Source organism: Taeniopygia guttata, chromosome 1A (assembly GCF_048771995.1).
Source record: "Taeniopygia guttata chromosome 1A, bTaeGut7.mat, whole genome shotgun sequence".
NCBI lineage: Eukaryota > Metazoa > Chordata > Aves > Passeriformes > Estrildidae > Taeniopygia > Taeniopygia guttata.
In genome coordinates, this window is record NC_133025.1 from 22,399,320 (window position 1) to 22,411,483 (window position 12,164).

The following is a 12,164-nucleotide window of genomic DNA, read 5'->3' on the forward strand; positions in this document are numbered from 1 at the left end:
AACCAGCTACACCTATTAATGTGTATAGCAAAGAATGCAGAGACAATACCTGCACAAACCCACACATCATATAGTCATCAAACAAAGGGAGGCTAGGGCGGTCTTCTCGATAAATTGTGATTCTGTAGCTGCTCACAATCTCAGGGCTGGGCTGCGAATCATCCGTTAAGAGAATGATGACTTTGTTCAATCCAAGGCCAAGGGGGTAGTTAGCAACGCTGTATGACAAAATAGGAAAGAAGTGCAATAAACACTGAAGAAACAAAGACTTACACTCTTTTATCTATGGCTGCTAAACTTTACTTGCTCCTAGAGACTGCTATTTCTAACATTTTCTTTCTCTTACAAAATACATGAGCTTTTAAATAAAAACAGTTCAAAATAGGATTTGTAAGTATTTGAAGTTCTTTCAAGAAGAAAAAATAATTGAGAGTGACATTTAATCAAAACAGTTGCAGTGGCAAATATTTTGACATTAAATCTGTGAATGAAATAATTTTGAAATCAAATTTGTGATGAAGTCAGTAGGAAAGCAAATACAATCAGAAGTGTAGCTAGCTGCTGAATTTGTCCACTAGCCAAATGTGATGGATTCCTAGAAAAAACTGCTCAGAGAGACAAGCCAGAGCAAAGCTGAGCTGTGCTCTTCTTCCTTCAGCAGGGAAATAAATGCTGAAAGGCACAGAACCCGCACATGCAGGGCTTTTACTTTTCAGTGTAAAGGACATCTTGCTATTCTTTTCATTCTACAAGGAAGAAATCTTTGAGGTTTTCACATATATATATTTGTGTTGACTTCATGTTAACTTCAGTTAACATTAAAACTGCAAAATGTTGAGGGGATGATCTTAATGACAGTTTCTTTTGAAATTATAAATCATAACTATTTCTTATTGAAAATACAGGAAACATTGGGCATTAGATCAGTAACAACTGCATAGACTTTCTGGTTAGTAGCAGACATTCTAGGTCAAAGCATCTGCTTCACAGTCAAAAGGTGGTGTGTTGGCTAAGCACTTCATGTCACGAAGCAAAGTTAGCTCTGACATGGTTAAGAATTTTTCTTCCCAAGTAAATCACTGTCCCTGTTCTCCCGTTTATCCACTCACTAATGGCTAGTATATAAATAAGCCAGTTCTGGTTCTGAGGTACCTGGCCCAGAAAAATAAACACTTTTTGTTCCTCCCAACCTTAAAAACCAGGTCATACCCAAAGTACCTATCGGTATTGTCCCTGGTACATGCTGTTGTCTTTGACAGAGCAGGTTGGGAAAGCCAGAACTGTGCCAAGGTTCATAGCAACAATTAAATGTCATGGTTTATTGTGGGTCAGTGCTCAGAGATGATGTTTAGTGATGACTCTGCTCTCTCCTCTTCTATTGTCCAGCTTTATAGTTCTCTGAAAGATCACATAAACTGGGGACTCTTATGAATGACAAGATGACCCTCTTAGTGGAAGAGAGAAAAGCTATGATTGTTGCTTACCTAGATTTTAGTGAAGCCCTTGGCACTGTTTCCCACAGCATTCTTCTGGAGAAAACTGCTGCTCACACCTTACATTCACATACATTTTGCTGAGTACAAAACTGGCTGGATGGCCAAACCAATCACATGGACATGGAAATTGAGGGCACCCTTAGTCAGACCACAAATAACATTAAATTGGGTGGGAACGTTGATCCAGTGGAGGGGAGGAAGGCTCTGCAGAGGGATCTGAATAGGCTGGATGGAAGGGCTGAGGCCAAGTGTATAGTTTCAACAAGGACAAGTGCCAGGTCCTGCACTTGGGTCACAATAACCCAGGCAGAGCTCCAGGCTGCGGGCAAAGTGGCTGCGAAGATGCCTGGTAGGAAAGGACTTGAGGGTGCTGATCAAGAGCTGCTGAACATGATGCAGTGTGTGCTCAATGGCATTCTGTCCTGTTTAAGAAGAATGTTGCCAGCAGGACCAGGGCAATGATTGCCCCATCTATTTGGCACTGGTGAGGCCACACCTCAAATCCTGTGTTCAGTTTTGGGCCCCTCACTACAACAAAGAGATTGAATGACTGGAGCATATCCAGAGAAGGAAGGAAGCAAGGTGAAGGCACTGGATCACAAGTCTGATAGGGAGTGGCTGAGGGAACCAGGGGTATTTATTCCAGAGAAAAGGAGGCTGAAATGGGACTATGTCACTCTTGGCCACTACTGGACATAAGGTTGTAGAAGGTGGGGGTCAGTCTCTTCTCCCAAGAGAGAGGACAAAAGGAAATGGCTTTAAGTTGCACCAGGGGAGGTTTAGGTTTGATATTAGGAAGAATTTCTTCACTGAAAGGGTTGTCAAGCATTGGAACAGGTTGCCCAGGGAAGTGGCTATGTCACCATCCTGGAAGCAATTTAAAAGCCATGTAGATATGGCACTTAGGGATGTGGTTTTAGTGGTGGGCTTGGCAATGCTGGGTTAACAGTTGGACATGATGATCTTAAGAGTCTTTTTCAATGTGATTTCTGTGATTCTATGACAATCCCTTATACTGCAACTATGACAAAAATCATTCTGAGTTAGTAAAATTGAAATTATTTCTCCTTTGGAAGCCAACTGCCCTATTTTGAGGCATGTAAACAGACCAAGCCCAGCAGGGCAGCAGATTAGGGCACTGTGCAAAATTAACACCTGGATACAAAAGCTCAGATTCTCTGTCATCTACTGTAGGCAGTAGTCTTTTCCCACCCACCTTTTATGCTGTCAGTGACTGCAGAAGCTGGCTGAGATATTGGAGCTGTACACTCCATTAAGCTAGGGTTAATTATGGCTTGAGAACAGCATATGACCATTGCCTTCAGGATGTTAGAAATAAATACAAGTTTCTCAGTGTTGAACTTCCCCTGACTTTCCTGTGATTAATCTATTTGTGTTCTGGGGCTTTGGAAACAAAAAACCAAATCTGGAACACTATGACATATTTCCAAAATTAAGTTTTTACACTCATATTTTGTTGCTCATACCTTGGCCCTTTCTTGTTGTCAAGGTGTACACGGCATTGACAGTTGGAGGGTTCTGCTCCTATCTTCACTGTCACCATGTCAAATGGCACTTCTGCATAGTATTCTCTGATCTTTGGGTTAAACTGAGGATTCAAATCCAGCTGTGGACTGGTGAAGATCTGTCTGATATGAGAGAGGGTATGTTTATCTGTTCCAAGAAGATATAAAAGAAAAAAATAAGTGAACTGTATGAACATTTTGGAACATGCAACTTCTGGCAAATTGATACCATGTACAGTGGTAAGATATTTAATGCCTAGTGACTTTGAGACTCATAATCCTGCTGCAAAGTTTTAATGGAGTTTGTAATGGCACTTGAGAGAAATCTGTAGGCCTTGGAGGGATTTTAAACATTCGGTGTCCAATCACTTAAGTCCTATCACAAAACTCAAAGCCAACGGTAAGCCTTTGAAAATGGAAGGATTAAATCTGGGAGATCTGACTCTAGTTAGTTAACTGAAACTTAAAGAAGAGGTGACCAAAATTCATAACCTGCTTAGGTACCAGGCTGTGTACAGGGTTTATGTACAAGTGTAATTTCCAATAAAAATCAAAATAAGTTAGACATACTGTTCATAAGAACAAGTCACATGGAGATATCAAGACACATGGGGTCATTTGCAGTACAGCTGAAAGAATGTTTTATTAAAATTCCTATATCAACAAATTCCAGCTCCTTTTCTGTGTATGAAATCTCCATAATCAAATCCTATTTGCTCAAATGTGTCCTTTATTTCATAGTGTTTGCCAAATTACTCATGAGAATAATTATTTGTTGGCATCTACTTATGACAAATATTTTAATCCAGCCTGTTGGATTCAGATTTACAGTATAACACATTCAAAACTGCTTTACAGTATATTCATTAGTACATGTTTTAAACTGGGTGTTTCAGAAAATATTACCAATAGGAAACTCCTTTACTATAATATCTGAAAAATCTTGTGGCTTAAAAGACTCAAAAATTACGCAAATATATTTATTTCTACTTTGAAATATCTGCCCTGAGAAAAAAAAACAGGGCAATTTGAGAACTCTCTTGCATGGATTAAAATTTAAAGGAAAATATTCCAATGGAAGAACAGAATTTGGGCTAGTTTTGTAGGGTAATAGAGACTTACGCATTGACACACAGAAGGTATTTAAAAACCCCCCTACAGATGAGTATAAACATTTCTCAATATTCTCTATGCCTTACTTAGAAATGTTGTCTCACTACTAGCTTAAAAATGAGGAGGAATTTCAAAGTAAAATATATTGAGGTATTTTTAAAATAAAGGATCATGCAGTTAGAATGGTGATGCCACTCAGCCAGCACAGGAGTTTTTCTGGTCTCTATCTGGCACAAAAGTTCCTGGAGGCAGCATGAGATCAGCAACAGAGGGGACATGAGGCTCAATGGGTAGCAAAACCTTTCCACCACAGAGTAATTGCTTCACATTTAACTACATGCTCCTCAAATAATTTGAGAATGAGGAAGGCAGCAGAAAGTATTGTTACCACCAAAAAATTAAAAAAAAATTTAACATCTTTACAGATCTTTAAAAATACTTTAAATATTCCTACAAGAAGATATTTTAGAGAAACTCCTCATCTCTTAAGCAGCTCCTTAATACTCCATTATTGAGCTGAAGACAAAGCTTTAAACAAAGCTGATTAAATTCCAGACAAGTTTAAAGGTTTTTCCACAAGAACAAATGTATGCTGAGATTTTTGGAAATAGGAGGGGCAAAAGTCTATTGAAGTGTGACAAGGGATCAATGAGTTCTGGAATACATTAATATGCACATACAGCAAAGTTTAGTTTTGAGGCTTATTTAACACAATAGCCCATTTATTGAATTTTTATAAACATTCTTGATACTTAAGAATACTTTTTTTTTTCCTCAGTAAAAGCCTACAAATACTCTATTCACTTAGAGATAATGTAGAGAAACCCAAGAATTTTTTTCAAGATTTTTTTTTCCCCTCTGTGGTCTTGAAAGACCTTCACTTACCATAACTGCATTGTCTTTCTCCAGTTTTACTGGAATAATGCAATGCTGAAAGACAAACAAAAACAGATAATAATTTTCTGTTTTCCCTCTGATTATAGTCCAATTGGAGAAGCAACCATCTTTTACTTTAAAGAGACACATTGTACTTTTATTCTTTACATGTGAGATCTTCACTTTAGGTTTGCAAATGCTGCTCATGGGCCCTACGTAGCAACTTACATAAGATACGGAAGAAATTGGTCTTTTACATAGAGTAAGCTAAGACTTTCCAGCTGAAATGCAAGGCAATGTGATCTAAATCTACATGTTTTCAAAAATAATACAAATGGGAAAAACATACTCTGAACCCTTACCTTCATGATTCTCCCTGAAGTCAAAAGGAACATTCTGCTTAGGACTCATATTTTCTTGAGAAAGTTGCCTGTCAATTCAATAGCAGAATTGTCATTCATATTAGTATATGAATGGAAGGAACAGAAACAATGAAATATTTTGCAAAAAATTTCTTTATGGTATCCCAGGACGCATGGTATTTTAGCATTCTCCATAGAAAAATGAATCTTCTGGATTTATATTCCCAGCATTAGAGATATTACCTGAGTGACCATAACAGAAAACACACATTCCATAATACATGGCAGTACATCACATCAAAAGAAAAAAAAAAATACAAAATATAGTAGCATTGCTGGAAAAAGGAGAGTGGATGTAGCCAAGAAGAAAATAAACCATATCTCTTAATTACATCTGTGATAGGGTTGTTTTTTTTTTTTTTGCATACACTTGAGGTTAAATTTAGACTTTGGTCAAACAGAATTAAATAAAAATGTAGGCATGCCTCCAGGGGATTATCTGTGCTTACATTAGCATGAATTCCTAAAATGGAACAATGGAACCTCTATGTGTTTTGCTTTGTTTGCAAACTCAAAACAAAATCCTGTGAGTGTGCGTGTGTGTGTGTGTGTGTGTGTGTGTGTGTGTAAAATCTCTGTGAAAAAAAGACAACTAAATTGCAACAAATAATCAGCATGTCAGTGGTGCCCATACTGTGACCTGTGCAGATTTTTTCTTTCAAGTAGAATTTTGGTAGCATGGTAGAAAAAAAGGGAGTAGGCTTCTCTTGAACCCTCTGGCTGATAAGACCTTTTTGGAGGTCCTTTAGCATTTTTTGAAACTTTCATGGGTTTTCCACTCAGTGTTTCCTTTAGAAGTTCTCATAATGCAGCTTGTTCCTGGATACTGCAATTCAGATTTTGAAGGACACAAAGCTACTGTCTGTGCCAAGGAAGGGAGGTGGCAATATTGTTCTGTTCAATCATCCATCACTGATATTTCAACAGGAGCTTCTGAAAGCAGTATTAAGATCAATCATGGAAAAAGGTAAACAGTCCAGTGATAAAAAAAATACCCAGTGATAAAACAGATTTCTGCATTAACTCAATGAGATAAGGAAAGAAGCAGATGGCAGACCTGTGGGTGCAGGAAAATGTAGTTCTGAGCTTGCAGTGTCTAGACAACCACTCTAAATCAATGCAAAATCATTACCTACAGCAAAGGAGGCATTTAACAAACTCTTGCAGGGCTTGCTTTCCAAGTTGGAAGTAATTTTGCACCCCTCTTTCTGCTTGTCAAGGAAGTAAAAGCTAACATCTGTCAAATACTGTTGCATATAGGTAAAGCCTTATGAAATAAGGGCCTTGTTACCCTTGTAAAATCACGGCTCAGACCTGCTACTTCAGCTAAGTAGAAGGACTATCCCAAAGTGACTCAGCTGAATTAGAAGGAGAAAAACAAGTTATATAACCATAACATGTTCACATCGTAGTGTAGGGTGGTTGGTTGGATTATGTTTGCTATGACTTAAAACTATGTAACTGATAAAGGCCTGGCTGCTTCAAAAGGCCTGGCTTTTGCAATGAAGCTGCTCTCCTTTGCCGCTCTCCTCTCTGCCTGGGGACTCTCCGTCACTTTGCTTCATACATCTAATACCCAAACAAAAACTATTTTTTCTTTTCGCTGTTCCTTTTTTGCTTGCCTGGTCCCAAATCCTGTTCTACAGTGAAAGAAACATGTCTTAACTCTATAAAATTATAGACTTTGGTTTAGTCAGAGAACACCTCAGGAGTGCAGCAGGAGAGCCACCACCACTCACAAAGGAACAGCATGACCTGTATGAATCTCAAATCTGTAGAGACTGCTATTAACTTCAGACAGCATTAAGAGATATAATAACTATATCTGATTACAGCGGGGTAGCAAAATGTAATATTTGGAAATTATATTAGAGAAAGATACTCAGATTACAACATGGCAGCAGGACTGGAGCAGTGATTGTCCCCCTGCACTTAGCACTGGTGAGGTCACACCTTGAATCCTATGTTCAGTTTTGGCTTCTCACTACATGAAAGGCATTGAGGCACTGGAGCATGTCCAAGAAGGGTAATGAAGCTGGGGAAGGGGCTGGAGCACAAGCCTTATGAGGAGTGGCTCAGTGAGGTAAGGGTGTTTAGCCCGGAGAAAAAGAGGCTCAGGGGAGACCTTATCACTCTCTACAACTGCCTGAAACAAGGTTGTACCAGGTGGAGTCATTCTCCCACGTAAAAAATGATAGGATGAGAGAAACCTTTCCAATATAAATGACTCTGTGGTTCAATGATTTATCTGTGCTGCAGCCTGAGCTTTTTAATCATCAGCACCATGAAGCTTTCTTTTGTCCAAGATCCTTGCAATCAGCAGACTGAGATATGGTGCAATTATGAAGCTCCTCCTAATACAGAGGGCTTTGCAGACTCCTTTCCTTCATATGCTGCTACTTAAGAAAGGACCTTCATCTGTTTGAGTGGCCCCTATTTACTATTTACTTAGGTATCTTGGAGGTGTCAAGTACAGATGTGCTCTTTGCCTGCACACATGAAACCAATGTCTGTATGTCAGTATTCTTGGTGAGTGCATGCTCGTCAAACCTTTCAGCAGATTCCCAATGTGTACATCCCAAACTATTAACTGTGAACCTGCTCTTTGGGAATCTCTTGGATTCAGCAAATAAGAAAGGCAAAGGATTGACTGTAGCAAGATTAATATAGCTCTCATTGTCTATGCAATCAGACATAAGCAATGAAGGACATGTATAAATAGAATATTTAACAAAATTTAACTATAAAAAGAAAAAAACTAGTCACTTTAGGTGTCTCTGATGGATATGTTAGTTGTGAATGGTGCAAGTTTTAATGGGTCATAAACTCAAGATTGAGACCATATTTCAATATTCAGTGAAGTTATGCATTTTCTTTCTTTAGATGATGTTATGTAGTTCTCTCCAAAGTAAGTTCTCTATTTTGTAGAGTGTTTGTTTGGCTTCAGTCACAGTTTCCATGAGGGCATTTGGGTCCTTAAATGAAATACCTTGTGGTGATCTTCAGAAGTGAAATAAAAAAATTCAGATGCAAGAGTGGGATTAATTTTCTGGCACTTAAAACTCTCTCTCTAATTTCCTCCTACCTTCTGTCTCTCACTCCTCCCATTCTAGGTTAGTGATCTTAGCCTTTTTTTCCTTTGTCATTGCCATTTTCTGTCCCATAGTCTGAAACATGTTAATTTCTCAGACTTCTCAGGTAATTGACATGACCAAGTTAAATTCCAAAAAAGTATTTTCAGCCCAAATTCAGTCTGAGGGTTGATGCTTCCAGTTGGAACTAAAATAGGGCTTGCATATGAGAAGCTAGAACCACTTTTCCAAATACATCAGTTGATTTCAAAAAAAAACATTTGCAACTTTTTGAGCTGCTTAGGCTTGTGTCTTTTGCAGATACAGAAGGGTTAGCTTTACTCACTAATCTGATTCTTCCACAGTATCTGACATGGCCAAATATACTTTCCATGACACCTCATTGCCCCTATTCCAAAAGACAGCAGTTATGTATGTCTTAGTCATATCATGACCATAAACTGCATAGACTTGAAGAAAATCCATAAAAAATGATGAAAATTTTTTCAGAGTACATGTTAAGTGTGATATCTTATACTAATATATCTGTGGTGATCATTTTCACCTAGGCTAATTATTTCATTATAGTTTGAGATAAGTTTCTATAGTTCTTCTGTTTCTCCTGTGTAAGGAATTCAGAGAGTTCACTAATACCATTTATGGTTTCAACACTAGTCATATAAATGAAATTAGTTAAAATGTGTAGACTAGAAAACACCCTTATATCCTGCCTTCATCCTATGGAGTCATGACTATGAAGGAAGTAACTGTACAAGACCTCAGTCAGAAGTCACTACTTTTCTTGTCTGCTTGGACAGTCAGTTATGCAATTACTAGATTTGATAAACGGAAATACCAGTTTTCCACAGAGAAATAAGAACTGTTAAATAAATTGAACAAACAGCCTGGCCTTAACTGAAGAAATTCAGGAAAAGTATTCTGATATAAAAACTCATCAAAGCTGGGTAAAGAAAAAGATTAATCAAAGCTCAAAGATAATGCATACCTGAGTTATTTGGGGAGTAACTACAACTAAGCTCTTTCTTCCTTGCAATTAAGTATAATCACATGCATATCTGACACATGCATCACCCTCACATGCATGTAGAAAAAGGAGTGGAAGATTCTGATTTAGCAATGTCAAAGGACATGGCTTTTTATACAGTGAATTAAGGGAATGGTGTTATTAGCTTAGCCACTGCAGAAAAATAAAGAGCAAAGAAGCAGATTGGCCTATGCCCTAGGGAAAGGTCATGGTATTTCTACATATTTATACACATACAATAATGTTGAGCTTGAAGGAAAAAAATGAGGCCAAGGGGCTTGCTCAAAGTGAGTGAGTGGCACAGCTTAGATTAGAACAGAAAGCTGCTAAAGGCTGGTATGCTTTGATATGCAAACCTAAATATTTCTGCAAAAGGGCAAGGGCTTACATATGAATGCAAGCAGCTGCATCTTTGAGTTACTTCTCACTGAGTGATCAGAGTGGTCAGCAGAACAACAATAATTTAGCACTTTCATGGAGTGTGTATATTTAAAACACTAATAAACAGTTACCTAGTACAGTGATAAAGTATAAGCTCCCCTCTACAGTAAAGCAAACAAACATAGACAATTATTGATTTGCTGAAAGCCATGCGCAAATCAATGAGGAACAAAATTAAAACTTAAGAAATCTTACAGACGCCTTATATATTCACTACAGCATTCTCCTAGCAAAATGTATGTACTAATATCATTCACACATTCATCGTGAGTCTCAGTGGAATGGGACACACACATTGCCTTATGTGCCTCTGTTCCCAGGTCCTTATTTGTAAATCATAAATGTCAGTAGTTAATATGGCATACATGTATATGAAATATCGTTAACTAATACATAATGAAAACAGAAAACACAGTTTGAAAAATCTTATATAAACATATATAACTAAGAGTGCACTACAAGTTTACTCCTTCCTTCCTTCCTTCCTTCCTTCCTTCCTTCCTTCCTTCCTTCCTTCCTTCCTGCCTTCCTGCCTGCCTGCCTTCCTGCCTGCCTGCCTTCCTGCCTCCCTGCCTCTCCTCATGAAAGTAAAAACTTCTTGCCAAAAGTTCAATGGATCTAACCTTATCATTACAGCATTTTTTTTCATCTTTTCATAAGGCATTAAAATGTTCTCGGAGTATTATGCTCTCTGACCCATCTTTTGTTGGACAAAAAATTTGGAGCCAATCAAAATTATTAATTTTGGAAAAATCTTCACCTGAAATTTTATATTTTCTTTACAGTTTTGCTTTTTTAAGACAGTCTTAACCCTGGGAAATGCTCCTAATTTAGAGTTTACAATTTTTCAGAAAAAAATGTACCTCATTAATCTTTCTTAATAAACTTTACTATAGTTGCAATTAATTTTCAATCCAGAGTCCTCCATATTAGATAAAGAAACAAAACCTGTTCTATTTAGAAAGTTAGCTACAGTTCTGACGGCAGAATGGCTGACAGGGCTCCATATGGGATGATCGACCTTCATCTCAAGGGTTGCAAATTCACCTATATCTACTGAAGGATTACGTTTTATGTTGGTTGCTAGAAATACTGCAGTTATATAACTTGAGAAACAACCTTCAAAATATAAAATAGTTATCTTACCACTCTGAAAGATTTGTATGTGTCCCTTTATTCATGAACTGGAACTGTTGGAGGACACTGGAAAGCAACCGATGCACAGTCAGGACTGAACTAAGCCGCCTCATGGGATCTACCATTCGATAAAGGTCACGCAGCAACATTTGGATCTTGGGTGCAGAAGAAGGGAAAAGCTGAGAAGAGAGACACTGATTTGAGACAACACAGTATGATATTTGTAGAGTGCAAAGATGTGAAAAATGATCAGAAGACAGTATATACAGCATAGGGCCGGTTATATATTAATGTTCTTTCCCACATACTTAGAAAAGGACAGTCATGCCCAGGACTTGCAAATCAGGTTTACCAGTATTGACATGAAGTTATCTCCTCTGCCTCTGAACTGGCCCTGAGTTAGCTCAGTTGGTCAGAGCATGAAGCTAATAATGCCAAAGTTACAGCTTAAATCCTTGTACTGGCCATTCTCTTAAGAGTTGGACTTGATGATCCTCCTGGGCCCCTTCCAACACAGATGATTCTATGAGTCTAGATCTATTAGACCCAATGCTTCTTCAGAAAGTGTCATCTGTCTCCATCCCTAATACCCATCCAGGAAGTCTCAGATAAATTCTGATATCATGCACACTTTCTGAACAACAGATTCAGTTGCATATCCTTTCTTTTCTGAATACTCACCATTTCCCTCATTAACTGTGCCTATTGACAGATACTGATGGTTATTCTTCCATCTGTGTTCTCCAAAAATGAACTTAAAGCATGAAGAAGAGAACATATTCCACCTGGGGTTTTTTTGCCACTTTTTCATCTATATCTACTCTAAGCAGATATGATCATGAGAGATACTGAGATCATGACCTCAGTGTTGTACTTTCTCTAGTCCGTCCACTCACTCCTACTTTTGCTTCATTGTCATTCTATTTTCTTAGTACCTGATTAGTCAATTACATGGTTCTCCTTCTTTTCCTTTCCTTCTATTTCCTGGTCTCCATTTCTGCTTTAGCTGTCCTGTCCAGTGGAATCTCAGTTCAAAT

At 38.0% G+C, this 12,164-nt stretch overlaps 1 protein-coding gene across 4 annotated transcripts in view; it reads right to left on the reverse strand.

Annotated features, from left to right (window-relative positions):
- CPED1 (cadherin like and PC-esterase domain containing 1) overlaps positions 1-12,164 on the reverse strand; it is a 145,677-nt gene that overhangs the window by 66,137 nt on the left and 67,376 nt on the right. For all 4 annotated transcript variants that reach the window (XM_030257047.4, XM_030257054.4, XM_030257061.4 and 1 more), the window contains exons 12-16: positions 11,137-11,306; positions 5,374-5,441; positions 5,021-5,065; positions 2,984-3,170; positions 50-218 (exon numbers count right to left, since the gene is read on the reverse strand). In XM_030257047.4, the coding sequence (XP_030112907.4) occupies positions 50-218; positions 2,984-3,170; positions 5,021-5,065; positions 5,374-5,441; positions 11,137-11,306 (639 nt within the window). The remainder of the gene's footprint in view (positions 1-49; positions 219-2,983; positions 3,171-5,020; positions 5,066-5,373; positions 5,442-11,136; positions 11,307-12,164) is intronic.